At 40.0% G+C, this 18,268-nt stretch overlaps 1 protein-coding gene across 1 annotated transcript in view; it reads right to left on the bottom strand.

Annotated features, from left to right (window-relative positions):
• The window catches only part of LOC117426370 (transmembrane protein 132C-like), a 102,715-nt gene extending 88,390 nt beyond the window's left edge, over positions 1-14,325 (bottom strand). Inside the window, exon 1 of the mRNA XM_059032785.1 lies at positions 13,718-14,325. Within this exon, the coding sequence (XP_058888768.1) occupies positions 13,718-13,811 (94 nt within the window). The 5' untranslated portion in view covers positions 13,812-14,325. The remainder of the gene's footprint in view (positions 1-13,717) is intronic.
• Between the last annotated feature and the right edge of the window lie 3,943 nt (positions 14,326-18,268).

Here is an 18,268-nt window from a genome sequence, read left to right as displayed (position 1 = left end):
TCAACACTGTTTCCACTAAATAAACAGATTCCACAGAGTATATGTTTAATACTTATTTAGTGCATAGAATATATGCAAAACTAACCAACAGCTTCTACAATTGCTCTAGGCAGTCAATTGGTTTGTATTCTTTGAATATTATTGCCTTCTAATTTATTTGCTGATACTCCTTTCATAGTCCATCAGTATGTCTTTCAATCTCGTGGGCCAGTTACCTGCATTTTCTACATGGTTCTGTAAAACTACAGAAAGACAATGCCTGTCTTTCTACATATTTGATCTAGATTGTGGTGCGTGTGTGTTTGTGTATGCGCCTGCCTATCTCTCCACTGCAATGGATGCAGGGGAAGCACAGTGCATATTTTCATGCTTTGTGATTTGAAATAAATCGTTATGTTTTTAAAACCTGCACAGCAATATCATGGCCTATTGTTCAGCCTTTAGAAAGCAGGTATTGAAATAGCTGAATGGCTCAACATGCAGTAACGCCTGTGTCCTTCGCTGCGGTCCAGCCCAGCAGCGTCACTTATTCCATTATAGCCCCTTGTATTGTCCTGCAGTTTGATTCTCAGCGCAGACATGTGTGTTAACACTGCCATTGTTCTCAACCCAGTGGTTCCCCTGTGAACAAACGGCCCTCCTAATTTCACATACAAACCCCGCCTTTGTTGGCTTCGTTCTACTGACCCAGTACGTTCCCAGTGCGATGTGCAGACTGGGCAGGTTGCTTTTAGCTTTTCACAGGCCCTGTCCTGTGCTCTAAGTATTCCTGATCCCACAAATCCTACATCTATCTGTTAAATGCAGTCTAATCTGGATTAGCTCTCTGAAACTCGCTCCAAACAAACTTCAGATAAACCGGGATTTATTAAGTTAGGGCTCACATTCTCCCAGCAGAGACCTAATTCCCACCCAGTTATCCCTTCTTTCATAGCCAAGATAGATTGGGACAGACCCATTTGGGGGATATGACCGCACTGTACTGTTCTTGATCAGTATGGCCCGTGTTTATCTGGAATATGACCACACTGTACTGTTCTTGATCAGTATGGCCCGTGTTTATCTGGAATATGACCACACTGTACTGTTCTTGATCAGTGTGGCTCGTGTTTATCTGGGATATGACCACACTGTACTGTTCTTGATCAGTATGGCTCGTGTTTAACAGCAGACTGGTATTAAACCTCTGGCTGCAGATGATGACATCTGATCAGAAATACTGTACGGTGTTTAGAGGTAAAGGATTACTCCTTGCCTCGAGAAAAAAACAAAAACAAACTATCATTAAATCTAAACAGCTGCAAGGCGTAGGCTTCCAAGAAAACCAATAAAGATGGGTTAAGGGTATTTTAAAAGATGTCAAAGAAAGAGAATGTGTGTTGTGCAATTCCCCGATATTACAGACAAGGCAGAGGAGAGCAGACTTTACCTGACACAAGGCTTTAATACCATTTGATTGCAGAACACCTCCTCATCCCCTTGCTCCTGGCAGGATTCAACACTGGGAGCCCAAGGTCACCCAAGCGTTTGGCAGGCATGGCCATACTGTAGGAGGCTGGGAGGCGAGACGTTGCAGTGGGCTAACACAGCGGCATTGCCCCTCTTCAATAAACCATTATCCATGTTTAAAAGCATGGTGAAATCTTGATAAAACACCAGGAAGCATGGTGAATCACATCCGAGTATGGTAAAGCATGAGAACAAAAACATGCTTAAGCATGGGAAAACACGGGGAATACATGGTACGAGGAGCACATGGCAAACTGCTACATTCCTGTAAGCTCAGCGTTTTTGAAGGTATGGACGAGAAAAAAAAGTCGGTCACAAGTGATATGTTTGTTGATCTCAACCACATGACAAAATTCACACACAGCTGAGTTTGAAGGAAGACTCAAAATGACAGACTAAGGAATGGATAAACATGCAGGCAACACAGGTAATATTAATAGTAATAATACAACTACAATTACTATCACAACTACTAAGACTACAACTGGGACTCCTCCTCCTCTTCAAACTAGTGCTACTGCTAAATAATACACAGCAACAACTGTCTTACATTTTATGTATAGCGGGGGGGGGGGGGGGGGACATTTTTTAAAACCTAACTTCCTTATCATTTAATTTAGCTTTTCATTTCTAATAAACCTTGCACTGCTCATCAGGGGATAGTGGAAGAAGGGAAATGGCACATGAATCTAATACAAATGAAGGGAATGGATTTTAAAGCCTCTGGGACCTTTTAAGGCAAAGATGTAAAACTGAACACGAATGACGGAGTAGCGCAGAGCGTTTGTAAAAGCTGTAGCCACTCACAGCAAAGCCCTTATCTGAAATCTGCTCTCCAGCGAATCCCTGGGAAAAAAAAATATATCTAACAAATCCAATAATTCTTCTTAATTCAGTTTGAAGTTCCATTAGCTCGCCAGAAAAAATGTGTCAACCCTTAATGCTCAGATATGTATCAGTGCCAAGACTTAAATCCTGAGGTATTTAAGTGTTTAATAACGGCTACTGTATGTGTAATGTTAGATTTAATCTGATCCACTGGAAAGCTGAAAAAAGATTAAATTCAGCATCACTATTTAGTCCAGCAACATATGTAACAAGCATAAATCTTATCAAAACAGAAAATTCTCCTACCGCTGATATGATTGAGTGCAGTATATATATATTTCCTACCTTGACAACTATCCACAAACCATCATTTATCCCACTTCTAAGGTAAGCAGATTACTGAAGGTGAATTCACTTGTTTTAAGAGGGTGTAATGAAGGCAGCCTCACTCAGATTATTAGAATTCTATCATGTAGTTTTCCTCCCTCGTCTAGGTCCAGATTTGACGAGAAAAAAAAAAAAAAACATTTGGTATCCCTTTCCTACAGAACTGGGATTTACCGGTTATCTTTCAAGGCAACACACTGAATCCTGCAGCTGTAATCCTTTTAAAAGACAGAAAAAAAGCAAACCATGGTAGTCCTTAGCAGACCTTTACTTTCGCGTTGCTAAATTCAATTGCTGATATGTGCGCAATGCAGCTTTTAAACAGCTATGAAATAAAGAGTATTCTTCATTTTGAAAATGTCTTTCATATGCCTGTTGTAGTTACAGGGTCATTAACCCTTATGGCTTGCATTTAAAATCTATATTGAAATCTTTTAAAATCTATAAATTCAGCCCAATTCCGAACTCTGCAAGGTAAGAAATATGCTAATCATCAATATATACGCAGAAGATGAATGTACACATACAGTATATTCCATATGTTACTACCACACCTGACTTGGTTTCCTGGTATAAATTATACAGTTTGTATGAAAAACAATTATGAAACAAAACAGAAAACTCTGTATAAAAAGAAATACCCAAAAGATGTACAAAAAAAAAAAGGTACAAAATAATTAAGAAAGCCATTGCTACAAAGATCTTTAAACCAGCAATTAGGGAGAGTGACAGCTGATGAATCAGCCTCTGATGAATCTTAGCAGTTACACAACTTTTTAACAGCTGTTCCTTCTGAGGGGGGTCTTTCACTTCATCTCTTCTCTATGGGGGGGTGGTGTTAATAATATACCAGTTCACAGAAGACACTGCTCATTATGGTAGAAAAACAAGCCAGCGGCCAAATAATACAACAATCGTTTCCGGAAACACATTTAGTAAGGACGAGAATAACAAGACTCTGAAAACACACAATTTAAAACCCAGCCAGCTTCGCATGAATTAAAGCTCCAAAAGGATGAGTGAACCCTTTCCACCAGCCTTGTCTTGTTAATTAATTCAGACTTGTGTTGAATGGGGTGTTCTGGTGTGCATGTTTGTTCCAGTTGAACAGGTACTGTAAGAAAATGGATATGTGAATTAGAAAAAGAGAAGACACGGTGTTGTTGTGGGTACATTTCTAACACCTACTGTTCTAACACCTACTGCAGAGATTACAAAGTATTTGGAGCATACTATATACTGTATATATCTATATCTATACATATATATATATATATATATTGTTTGGTTTGTTTGTTTCCCCCCCCAGCAAATCCCTTGTGCATTGAAACACTCCACTTCTGCTGCCAGTGAGATGCCTCAATAGACGAGAGCTGGTTAGATCCTCCTCTCCATTTAAGGATTCCTGCAGTTCCAAATCCATATAGAGTGACAAAACCCCTGGAGATCTCCTCCAGGGGATGCCAGCCAGGTCCTGAAAGCCTTGTCGGGTTTCTATACTCCCTACAGCAGTGGTGTCACTCTCCTTTGTAACAAGGTGAGAATCTGACCTTGTGTGCGAGAGAAACAGAAGGAATTTGAGCACTGCCTCCCACGCAGCTCAATGCCAGTGTTTAGACATCGGCACTGACAGCCCTCAGCTAAAACCATACATGCTTTACAGAACACTGTCCTGTGAAACAGCTTGAATACCCCAGGCGGTGACTGTGCACCTAAAGAAGGAGAGAGACTGTGAAAGAAAGAGCAGGCATGTCAAGAAAACAAAACCAGATACTGTACGGACTTCTGCACGGAACATGCGTTTCAAAATCTTCCTCCTGTGCAGCGGAAAATCAATCTCACCGTTCATTCCTGGTTTTGTAATGGGAAAGAATGGTGTTTTCCTAAACTGTATTATAAATACTGAAGGCGACTTTCACCACAACAGTGAAAATATTGTCTTTCCAACGAATTCCAGCCTGTAAAAGATTAATCACTTTGCAAAATATAAATATAAAAAAAAGCCTTTCCCCAGATCATGCAGTCTCTGCAATTACAAGCTTTTCAGTTCTGTAAAGCTTGAAATAGACAAAAAAAAAGACAGAAACAAGCAAGTCTTGGGTTAATCACTTTTCTCAATCCACGGTCTTAATTCCTTGAATGCTGTCCCTGCAACACAAACCACTGACCCGCGGATTTGCTAATAAAGTCCTGACTAGGACTGTCACAATGGGCTCTATCCTTGCTGGAGTGGGGTTGGGGTTGGGGACAGGGGGACGTCAGTGTAATTAATTCTATCAGTCTGAATGAAGACACAAGCTTTACGGGTTACGATTATGCTAATGGCTCAAAGCTGTGTGGCAAATGGATGCAACTGTCCAGTTAAAAAAAAAACAATCCCTCCAGTGATCTATCAGGCCCTCAGGGGAACTTTTCATCTGAAGCAGGGACTTACAAAGGGAGCTGTATGCCTTTTTATTAGCATTACTACAACGCTGTAGTGGGCTTCTTTTCCCGCACATCCCTAAGCACGTCAGCTAATCGATGTGGGTCCAAGGTCCTTTAAATAAGAGCACACGATGGGAAGCTGCTGAATATGAATGATGTTCTGTGACTGACAGGATGCATTACAGCAGATCACAGGCAAGGAGAGCGCTAATGTCACACTGCTGCTGCCTATAATAACCCGAAGCATTCAGCACTTGATACAGTCCTGCTGTGCACTTCCAAGTCCGTCTCATACTCTAGTGCTGGACGGAGAAGCAGATCATGCCTGCACAGGATTTCAAACACAGCCTTTACAATGCACTGCACCGCTGTGCCACTGAGGTGAACCTTTACACCACACAGGAATAATCCAACCCCCCTGACCCTTTTTTGGGGGTAATTCGGACTGGCATTCTGCTTTTAAAAACGAGCCCTATCCTTTTCCAAGATAGAAGCCTCCCGAGGAAAATAACTAAACAAAGCAGAACTAAAAAAAAAGAGCTGATGTTTGAATTACCATGAAGTTCACTTGCATAATTATGGTAATGGTCGCATTCCCATTGAATTACAATTGATGTCATTTTGACCTCATGTTGTGATTCTTTTCACCTTCTGAAGGTGTTTAATGCATCCCATAAATAAAAATAAGATGGTGAAAAAGCGAGGTTGAATAAAAAGAACACGCGCACAGACACACACACGCGCGCACAGACACACACACACACACACACACAGACACACGCACACACACACACACACACACACGCACTATAATCTCCTTTCCACTGTAACATAATGGCTGTTAGTCGAGGCACGCTCAGAGAAACGACTGAGCTCCCGGTTGCTTTGATCAGTTTTAGATAATAAAGAGCTCAACGGGTGATCCCCTTGGATCTCCAGACTGTAGTAGGACTGAAGAGAACAGAAATTGTCCTCAGCGACGGTCGCATGATGGAAGCAAGAACCAGCCGTTAATCCTAACGTGGTTTATACCAATAAAGCAGGCAGGCCCTTTCTGTAAGCGTACGGGTGCATTTTCCTTTTTAGCCCACATTGTGTAGCCGAGCCATTGCGCTATACACATACAGTGTAGCCGGCACTGTGCTGCGCACATACAGTGTAGCCGGCACTGTGCTGCACACATACAGTATAGCTGGAGAGCTGAATTCCGTCTGAACTCCAGTACATTAGTATCACTATATCGGTACTGACAAGTTTGACAGTTACAATGGATAGAAATAGAGCCACAAATAGCAACTTTTTTTGAAGGCTGTTTCACAGTCAGGCTAAAATGTTTCAAATGATTTATTTACCTCTGTATAATCCTACATAACCCTTTCCTAAAAATAATAATAGTAATAATAATAATAATAATAGTAATAATATTATTATTATTATTATTTATTTCTTAGCAGACGCCCTTATCCAGTGCGACTTACAATTGTTACAAGATGTCACATTATACATTATTTCACATTATACAGATATCGCATTATTTTTACATACATTTACCCATTTATACAGTTGGGTTTTTACTGGAGCAATCTAGGTAAAGTACCTTGCTCAAGGGTACAACAGCAGTGTCCCCCACTGGGGATTGAACCCACAACCCTTCGGTCAAGAGTCCACAGTTCAAGAAACACATTGGGCAGAGTGATCGTGTAAACCCTTACTGATCAAAACCAAGCACACCTCCTTTCCACGCAATGCAGAAAGACCATTACAATCAGTCTGGATTTCAGAAGGAAAATGCAGTTTACAAACACAATATTTTTTCTTAATTTACTCATGAACACAGCCAAAAGGACCCAATATATTACATTTCTTTTGAATACAAGAACAAATAATTAAGGATTGAAATTAATCTGTTGTTCCCCAATAAAATTAATTAAGCAAACTAAAGATATATTTTAATTGCTTTTGTCACACATATTTACGTTATCTGTCATGTCTAATGAGACCCTTTTAAGTGCAATTAATAATTAACAATGTGCTTAGTCATGATCTCAATATTACATTCTACTAATCTAAACATAAAAACAATGAGATGTGTTTAACTGAAAACATAAAGTGATTAATAATAGAATACAATAATATAGCCTTAGTTGAAAAATAACACAGAAGACAATTATTATTTAACAGAACCAACAGTAATGATCAACCCCCAGCTGTCCTTAAAATAAAACCAAACGTATTTATTTATTCATACAGGAAAGCCTTTGAGATGCAACGTCTCCTTTGCACAGCAATTCTGTAGAAAGCATAAAAAAACAGTAACATTTTACAAAGGACAAAAAGCATAATTAAAAAAGATTTATTGGCTTAATTGTGAATGGATTAGAAGCTCAGTGTAACATGTATTCCATGTTCTCCAGTGTGTTTGGCGCACAGGAGGAGGTCTCAATGGTCTCGTTATATGCTCGTGTGCTTCAGCTTCACAGAGGGTCAAGTTGTACGCTGCGTTACTGTACAGAGTGACGGTGTGGCTACGAATGCCCCTATATGAAAGACCAACATTAGAAAACAAAAGTGGTTTCAGAGCTGCTCCAGTCATATTTACAGGCTATAGGAATCTTGTATATGGTACCCATTGCTTCGTCTACAGTATGCAAGAATGTAAATTTAACCCAGATTACTGTATCTATGACAAATGCTACTGTAGTCTTTAGTAAATGAGCAGTCATCGATTGCAATGAACGTGCCAGAACAAGGCAATAGAGTTCCTGTTGACAGCAGGCTAGTCAGTTATTGTTTAAAAAACTAACATAATTGGTTGATCACCACACTTCATAAAAAAAGCAATACTAATCCATTATGCTGAGCAGCTGACGAAGGATACAGTGCACTTGCGTCAGTTTGGCAGCCCCCCTGAGAACTGCACTCTCCAGCACTGTGTATGTCACTCCCAAAGATCAAGAACCAAATATAACAATCTATAGATGAAAGACATTGCCTAAGGATTGATTAGAGTGTTGTAACCTAAAGCATTTGCAAAGCACAAAGCTGTAAAAGCAGCTCAAAGCTTTGCCTGTGCAATAACCTTGCTCCAAACAGTAGGCTTGTCAAGTGTTCATTGTGTGGGATGGTCCCTCACTTGCAGTGCTTTGTGAATGTGTCATGCATACAAACAGTACAGTTGCCAAATCCAAGAATGTTTACGGGCCAAAATCTTTAAAAGCGGCATGACGTTTTCTTTTTCGTTAATCTTTTTTTTTTACATCTGCGTCGTAGCTTACTGTAAACCTCCTGGAAGTCAGTGTGTGCAATCTGTACCAAGCCCCCTCTGTAAACTACAGCAGCATGATCCTAAAGAGGACTGAGACTGCACCATGGAGTGCCATAGTCCCCTTGACTCCTTCTGCACAGATGCTGCTAAAACATTTGTATTCCCCCTTTGCAAGTACACCTGCGAAGAAAAATAGGAGCAAATGTACTGCACAGTAGTATTTCTATGGGGCATCTGAAGAGGTACCTAAGTGGAAATAACACAAAAAACAAAAATAAATCTGCCTGAGCTTGAAGCTAACAATCCCAGTTTAGTCACACCCCACTAGAACCAGCGTCTCCACCACAGGCTTAATACTCTTCGGCTTTGTGAGCTGTGAACGGCAGCCAACTTTAAATTAATTTACCCTCGGCTCTGTATTCGTTAGCTATTTATTTCTTCTTCTTTTTTTTATCAGTCTCAACAGCCCTTAAACGATAAGCTTGTGATCACCTAACCTTGGTGCCCTTAGCTCACATCGTTTGCCAAAACAAATGCATTGTAGGAATTATGCAGCCATGTAGCGCAGCCTCGCTGTGGGATTGGGAGGACTTAGCCCCAGTATTTATACAAGGCCACCCTCTATAGTGAGAGGATTGGGATGTCTGAGAACTCCCAGGCAACCGAGCAGTCGAGCTGAAAAAACGTACTGAAGTCTAAACCCCACTGTGAATTAACATGAACTGCAGTGAGAGGGTCAGGAAACGAGTGCTGCAGAAACAAACAGTTCCTTACATGAGCTGGAGTACCAGGACAAACACAGCCAGGAACTTACACAGCACTGGCCCTGGAGCGAACAAGCAAACACACACCGCTTCAAATGCATTCGCCGATAAAACCAACAGCCGTTCATAAAACACAATGTATAAATGACGTCTACTGGTCAGGGGGTCGATTCTGTTATTGATAGAAAAGGTTTCTCCTCAGAGATTTAGTTCATTGAAATATGGTATGATTTATTCTTTTTTTCCCAGATAATTCATTTTGAAAGAATATTCGATTATTTGTATAATTTCTTAAGAATATACACAGATAAAAACAGGCTTACACGATACTGTACAGGAAATATCACTCTGGTAAAACAGCACACGGTACAGTCTTTATTATAGTAATTATTTTTAAATGTTCAAGAGTAGCTACCATTCCCAGAACCATGGCAGGTCACAGTCGTTTATGAATGGCGCCCAGTTCAGTTCGTATGCAGGGCATGTAAAAGGTTTTGGCAGTGCAATGGGGGAAACTGGGACATGATTATTTCTCCGTGAATGGAACAACTTTAGAAAGGAAATTCAGTCCGTCTGAGCTGCTTAAAATCATCACGCTTACATATTTTCAGGAGCATGCACAGTAAAATGCACAGCTTCCTTCATAGGCAATGTTACTATTCTGAGACCGGAAGTGATGATTCAAGAACTAAAAGCAGTTATCTCTGTGATAAGTTAATACACTGAGAGCTCGGGCACTCCCTGTTTTGCCAAAGTTGAGGAATTTTAATAAATGGGACCACACATGCATACCCAGATGCATAATGAAGGAGAGAAATTGGCATCTCAAGGTGTGGTAGCCTACTGTATCCATCCTAATGAATTTCAATGAGTTTAAAGTGGGAATGCTGAAAATATTTTTTGGTTGTTTTTCGAAGAACATTCACCCACAGAACAAGCAAGGAATGCAAGATCACTGCGGCTCTCGTCTGTATATCCCACTTCCACGTGTACATCTTCAACACAAAAGGTGTTTCAGGACACTGTCAAACTTTCATTTAAACACACCAACACCTCATACCACTCTTCCATTTCCCATTCTCGTCCATTCTAAGAAACACTCAAACAAACTCAATTTACAAATGTTTTGACTTGAAGTCTTTTTCAATGCCTTCAGTGTTGTGCACATGCTGTTGATATTTGTCATAGTCATCATAAGTACAGCTCTCATTTTGAACTTGGATGGATGTAAGTGAAACGCTTTGTATTACAGGCATTCGGTTATATTGATTGGATTTTCAAATGGAAAAAATACAGCTGAAAAACACCATATATGCATTGGAGGGTTGCTGATTACTCTTGTAATAACATCTAGACGCGAGTGTATATGATTATTCCCCCACCCACCCCTCCTTCTACACACTATTTTCCCAAATTTCACCTTAGCTTGTCTATTTAACCATCGCTATGGGTGGGGTGATAATCAGGCCCATTGATCACAGAAAACATTCAGAGATTGCAGCTTGTCAGCAGAGGTACAGTAGATCATCTGATAAAAATGTGAAACTCAGGGGTGCTTAAATCCTCTCCACGAACCACGAACACAGGCAGTGTCACCACGGTCCCACAATCACGCTCAACACTGTTGAACATGATGGGGGGGGCATCACTTGCAGTCCTGTCCCTGATGACCTGCAAATTGATCTGTTCTGTCCGGTGAGTAGAAGAGGCGGTGGTGATGAGATTTCTCTTGAAAACTGTTGAAATCTTTGTCCACATAATCAATAGTGTTGGTTCATCTTTCGAATGGAATGTTACGGGAGAAACAGAGAAAAACATGCCGCCTGTTCATTTTACAAAAAACTAAATAAAATATTTTCAATTAATAGGACTATGAAACAGGCCAATCCTGTTTTGAGTTCAGTTACTCCAACTACACATTTTAACGGACAAGAAAATCACATGCAAGTTGCATTACAAAGAAATAGAGCAGAAAAACTGTAGAAGTGAGGGAGTTTCCTCAGAATCATCTTGCATTTTTTTTAAATAACACCCTAAGTTGGTCCAATAATGTGGAATGCTCTACTTTCAAAAAATGGATTAAATGCGCTTTAAATTCAATTTTAAATGAAGCATGGGGTCTTTAAAGCTACACTAATAAAGGCACCTGCTGTGTCTGAACCTGGACTATATTACCACTGGGAATAGAGGCAGACAATCCTGAGAGCCTGGGAATGAAGTAATAAAGTAATACAGAGTCTGACTCCACGTTTATTAAAAAAAAAAAAAGCTGTAAATGCTAAAAGGAAATAAAAAGCTTGCAATGGACTCGTTCCTTTCTGATACACCATTCAATACGATGTACTGAAACATCCTTCATTATATCACAGAAATAAGCTGCCTCCTTCCACAAACCCAGCGCAGCTCCATGAAGGTCCTACCCCAATGCAGCGGTCCCCTGTACTGAATCCCTCATCATGAGAGACCCTAGCGAGCCCAGGCTTCAGTGTTCATATGACATAGCAACATGATCACTGCAGGAGAGCCCTCGTCAAACAGTCCTGCAGTCTCTGTAGTGCTTAGAGATGTCCAAGCTCTTATTATGGGTGGAACTCAGCTACAGCAAACTACTGTAGTGTTAAGCAATTAAGACTGAACAAAGCATGCTCCATGTTTCTGACTATCACGTAGATATGAGTGCCATGTTATTCCTTTTGATATATGGAGGATCCACATATGAAAACAGCGTCTCAAGAAAGAAGCTGGTTATTACTGCAAGGTGAGTTATCATGGGGTGCAGAGTGGGGCTGGAATACCCTTCATGATTTTCTTTCTCATTATAATTATATGGATATGAAACTGCTTCCAAACACAATCCGAGAGGAGCGTTCCTATTGTGACACTTCCTTCTTCCTGTAAAACCTCAATCAGTGAAGAGCTCTTGCATGTTTTAATTGATGAGCAGAGGCTTTACTTCGTATTCCTCTACGCCGACGGTGAAGGAGTGGGCTTTGTTGACATGGCAGCGGTATCATTATGCCAGCCATTTTAATAAGAGTGCACTTTGCTGAGGTCATTATGGCTATTTTAGAAGCTGGGTAATGCACATGGTGTTGAAAAGAAATATGGGAATACAAGAACGAGCTGATGCCCATCAATGTAAAAACTACCCATGAATGAAGTGTAAACCACAGACCACCTCAGCATGTCTATTTTACACTCATTAACAGACACACTCCCAGCTGCAAATTAAACAACAAAGCTCTGTATTCATAAAGCATTAGTATCCCTGTAGATTTATAGGCTTTCAATATAATCAATTGCACATTATTGATTTATAAAAAAAATGGCCCAGTCTTAACTCCTTCCATGAACTGGTTATTTTATTAGTATTTATTTTTTCAGTTTTGAATATCAGTGCGTTTTAGCACAAACCCTAAAACTTGCTTCAGTTTAAATCACCAGATAATTTATTATTGTATTAGCTTTTAACATCCAGTGTGAAGCACACAGCTCTCCATCATCCTATAGCCTTGATTGAAAGAGAACAATTTGTCCATTAATGTGACGAACACATGTAGTACAACGTAGAACACGAAAGGCAATGAATATTATTCTCACAATGGACTATATACAGGGTTTTTTTCAGAAGCGGATAATAATAATAATAATAATAATAATAATAATAATAATAATAATAATAATAATAATAATAATTATTATTATTATTATTATTATTAATATTATTATTATTATTATTATTATTATTATTATTATTATTATTATTATTATTATTAAACCACTGTAAGTCGCCCTGTATAAGGGCGTCTGCTAAAGAATAAATAACAATAACAATAATAATAATAATAATAATAATAATAATAATAATAATAATAATAATAATTAAAAGTTATTTAAAATACAATATCGTTTCCATATACTTTTTTTCTGATTACTGAAATCAGTAGTTTAAAATGTCTGCTATTAAATGAGGCATTTTCAAGGCTTACGCCGCCTCTTCAATCGATGCATGTCGGAGCGCTTTAGAGTATTTATAACAGCATATCCTTCAAGGAAAGCATCGACGAAGCTGCTGCATGAGATTTACTAGAATACCCGCTTACCCGGCTTCAACATACTAACCGGTGTACAGGGTTAACCAGGCAGAGGAGACCGGAACGCGCCCTGTGCATTCAAAATGTATTGTGATGAACTACTACAGCAATGAAATACGCAAGGAAGCAATATTATACATATATATATATATATATATATATATATATATATATATATATATATATATATATATATATATATATATAAAATCTGCGAGCGTGCTTAAAAAGTATTGGTAAAATAGAATTATAATTTTCCTTTAAAAGTTAAATGTAAGATAAGATATTTAATATTTTCCCCTTATGCATACATGTATTTTATGTTAAAAAAGTCAAAATCCGAAACGTTTTGCCTACTCTTCCCGAAGTTCGCGCAACAAGTCGCCCACCGCACTAGCCGACGTACCATTCTGCATACAGACAGTTCTGTGTATGCCTCTTACCTTCCCAGAGCACCGCCACGAGGATCAGTCTCCAAGCAGGACGGGGGTGCTGCTGCTTGACCCTGTTTGCAAACCGTACGGTGATCATCTTCATCCAGCATACAAGAAGGGAACTACTGCGTGGAGCTGTATGGGCTTACTTTAAAGCTGCCAATATCGTACTTGCGTTACATAATCCAACTCTGAACAAAACCGCTCATCGGTGATGTTTGGGACCCCTCTACAATGCAGTAGCCCGTATGTGGACTTCTATTCCAAATGCAAACATGATGAGGTGCTGCGCCGGCAGACGCTGGCAGTGTAGTCACCCGAGTGTCCCTCCTTCTCCTGCTAACCAAAGTTTAATGCAACGAATGTATTGCTAGTGCAGTCCGTGTCCTGTTGTCATTTTAAATTTTAATCAGCTACTCCATCATCAGAAGTCGGTGGGCATCAGTAAATGAAGTAGCCTAGTCTGGAATGAATAACCGCACCGAGGCGCGCATTTTCTCCAGTCTCATCAGCACCGCTTCTCCACTCCAGCTCCCAGCGCTGTTTTACCTCAGATATCTGATTCAGAGTACAAATTTAGGCAAGGACTTCTCGATGAGAGAAAAAAAAAAACAGCGGAGGAGGGGTGTACTGACGTGTCAAAAGACCAATCGAAAATATACAAGCAGGCTGGGGGCGTTTTTAGTTTTATATTTTTTATGGAGGGGTTCAATAAACAGCCAATCCAAATGTGCAGGAGATTTTTATTGCGAGGAAGAGTTTTGCCTCGCCGATACAAAAAAAAAAAAAACCACCCAGCTGCTAGCAGCGTTCAGGTAAGTATTGGTTGTGCTTAGGGTCACGGTGTCGTGCGTTACTTTTTAAATTCTAGCTGTGATTACTGTAACAGTGAGGCATGCCTGTTGACTGCACAGTTTGCAAAGCCCTTGAGGTTAATGTGCTGTTAACACAACACTGCTAAGCTAATTACTGCTAACTACTTAGACTAACTGCTTTGATTCGCACAGGAACTAGCAGCTGGCTTACCTGGCTAGAGCGGTTCCGGCAGCAAAACAGTGTATAGAGTGGAGCTGCAAGCAGAGCTCAGGTGACTGTGTTCAGGCTAGTTATGATTAGGGGTGTCTGCAGTGGGGTAGCCCCTCACAGCCACGACTACCTCCTAAGCGTGTCCGTTTGCAGGAACGCATTATTGTAACGGTGTTAAGGGAGGAATTCCTCGGTGACGTCCTCAATGACGTCATGTCAACAGATGTCCAGTTATTCAATGATACCAGCCGGTGTGTGTATTCTGTGCATGCATGCATGCGTGTGTGTGTTTGTTTTTAACCATGTTGACACATATGTGCTTCTTCTTTTGGTACGCACAGGTACCACTGCTGAATTATTCGTATTCAGAAACGGACAACAGAAAGTTATTTGTTCACATCTTTATGCTTAGAATGTATTGGGCATGTCATGTGTATTATTCTCTGACCACATGAAACCCGATATTCAATTGTAAAGCATTCAATCTCTCTGGAATTTTGTCTCTGTATTAGTGAACAGTTTGCTAGTGCCCCCTAGTGGCCATTAGCGGAAGTGGCACATTTTCAAGACTTCGCTTCTGAAGAACATAAAGACAGATTCTGCAATTGATAATAAAGTAACACGAACAGTAAGGATTGTTTGAAACGGAAATGTAGTGGGTATACAAATCCGTCTGCTTTTTCTTTATCTGATTTGAATGGCGGAGTCGTTTTAAGCAGCATTACCGCTGGGAGAATGTAGGCTGCCTGTTAAAAATCAGAGCTAACCAATTTCTGGTTCAGTGGAAAATGCTACAGTTCAAGACCTTTATACAAATGAAGTACCCGCTTTCTGCTGTCTCTAGAGCCTTGTACACTACTGATCCACTTCCAGTTATGAAAAGTGACGGGCTCCGAGCTGAATAGATTTAATACGTCTAGCAATAAAGACAGGCCAATGCGTTGCAGGGCCATCTCGCTGCAGGTTTAATAGTTTCTGTAATTAACTCGTTTAAGACAGCGATTAAGGTTTAATTACTTCATGTAATAATTTAGTCTGGCGTAAATTGGTGGAACAAATAGCTGGTCTGGAGCTGGGCTTGCGGTTGTCTTTTTTTTCTTTAAAATAAAATGTATAGGAATTATGGAACCGATTCTAAACGGTGTTAATTTTAATTATTTTAGACTATGCTTTAGACACAAGTACACCACGTATTATTCTTAAAGAGCTTCTAATAGGTTGCGTAAGGTTTGTGTATAATTCCAAAGCTGAGGGAACACAAACTTTTTTCAGGGACAAGTTTGAAGCAACTGCAGCATCAAAGCCCAGGTCTCCCCAGGTGTGCCGTGCAGCAAATTCCAAGCCACAAAGGGGCTTCGCGTTTCCTCAGCTTCAGACACATCTATGTTTGTGGTTTCATTTCTTCCTTGCACACCCTGACTGCGCATTTCTGTTGAATGCGTTCTTCTTTAATGAAGTCTTTTAAAATCAACATAATCTGACTCTCGCATTTAAAATTCCTTTAAAAAAAATGCTCAAAAATCAATACATTTTAAAACGCATGATGCTCCCGAACTCAGACTTCAGGAAACGGGGAGGTCAATGAGTGGACACGGTTTGGATTTCATTACTGTTCTGTAACTCGCATTCAAAGTCACACAGATCACACGCATTGCACGGTACAGAGCCGCAGCCCGTACAGACAGTGCGATGCTATTTGGGGAACAGTCAGCAGTGTTTGCAGAGATGTCTAGAATAACGGTATCTTACTTGTCTGTGTGTGCACAGTGTTCGTCAGTGTAGATGTCCTGCTGTGATCCGAAGAGAGAGACGCTAATCTGATGCAATATAAATGAAACACCAATCCCATCAGGGGTCAGCTCAGGAACACATGAAATCTGAACAGTGCGAATACAAAGACTGCATACGGTTTCCAATATTTAAAAGGTACAGGACACGTTATAGGATGCCTTCTTTAAAATCAGTCTTCTAAACGATAATGACTTTTTTTCCAGTTGCTATAGCTGGCATAAAAATAATTTAATCTGAAGGGATCCGGGAACCGTCATTTTATAAAGTCAAGGGTTCTGAAAAACCCGATGAAATGAAACTTATACCATAAAGAGCTTTGTCACAGGATACCGCTGAGAAATGTCCTTCCTCTGAAGAGGATCAATGTCGGGTCTTGATTTCAGCCTTTTCCGTTTCCAGATCTTGATGCGCTATATAAAGTCCTATAAAGAGCCACTAAGCCCTCACTGTTAATTTAAGTATTCTACTCTCTCGTTTAGATTCACTTTGCGTCTCATTTTCTGTTTAGGTCATTACATCCTGCACACTTTTTAAAACTCAGAAGCTTAAAGGGTACATAAGGACCTTTTTATTTTATTGTGTCACATGTTCCCATGTGTTGCTACAACTGTTTACTTAAGGTGTGTGTGTTGTTTTAAATTTTTTTTTTTTTTTTTTTTTTTACATTTTTACCAAAAAAAAAAAAATTAAAACAATACACACCCCTTACGTAAACAGTTGTAGCAACACATGGGAACATGTGACACAATAAAATAAAAAAGGTCCTTATGTACCCTTTAAATCTACCCTGTGGTCTCAAAAGAGCTCTCAAACATGTCTTCTCTCTAGGTTCAGAAGGTACCCCAAAGTGTATCCATTAACCTGTCCCCCTGCAACACTGTGGATGGGAGTAATGCATGTTCTGTATGGTATGTGTTACTGTTAAATGTTTGACTATCCCAACATTGGCAGCCAGAAGGTATTTAAACCTCTGCTACTGGGATCAGTTGAATAGATCCTATTGTTTTTAAATGAAGTCAGCCGGCCACACTGGGAAAACTCAGAGCTGCTATGGGGGGAGTCTGTCGGAGATCTCCATCTTCACATCAGCCTGTATGTTCGGTCTGTTCAAATGGCTGGATATAAAACAAGCCGTTGCTATTGAGAGCAGTGCTGTCGTTGCTGTGGCTGTGAGGGGCTGTCACTGCAAACACCCCGGTGAAGAGTTCTCAAGGGATTGCACAATGTGGAGTCATTTTATTTTCTTTCTTTCTCTTCTGGAAAACCTCATTGTTCTAATAATCACCATATTTCCCTCTGTGGCCCACACTGTCTTAATAGTGCTGCAGAAGTGACGTTCAATTAGACTCCAAAGCCATTGTTCAAGGTTTCTTCTCGGCAGATGCAATTTACTGTTGAGTATAAATCAATGGGCACTAGTGGGGCTAATTTAAGTCATTTGATATCTATTTGGCCTTGACCTGAACCTATCTAATGAATTCTGAACGGAGTATATATTTCGCAAATGCCACAGCAGTGCAAAGGGCTGTAATTCTTACATCTCCAGTAACGGAATTAGATTTCCACATTGCCCAAGCCTGGCACTATGTGTTTACCAGCCCTTTCCATCATAAAGTAATAGAGCTTTTGTAAAATAAATTGCTGTGTGATGGCTTGCTTCAAAGGGCTCCTGGTGCACTTATACAGAAGTCATGCAGTTACTGTACGCTATAGTTATCGTTTACTGATCGGTACTACAGGCAC

The sequence above is a fragment of the Acipenser ruthenus genome, chromosome 11 (genome assembly GCF_902713425.1).
Source record: "Acipenser ruthenus chromosome 11, fAciRut3.2 maternal haplotype, whole genome shotgun sequence".
Classification (NCBI taxonomy): Eukaryota; Metazoa; Chordata; class Actinopteri; order Acipenseriformes; family Acipenseridae; genus Acipenser; species Acipenser ruthenus.
This window is presented reverse-complemented; position numbering and strand designations above follow the sequence as displayed.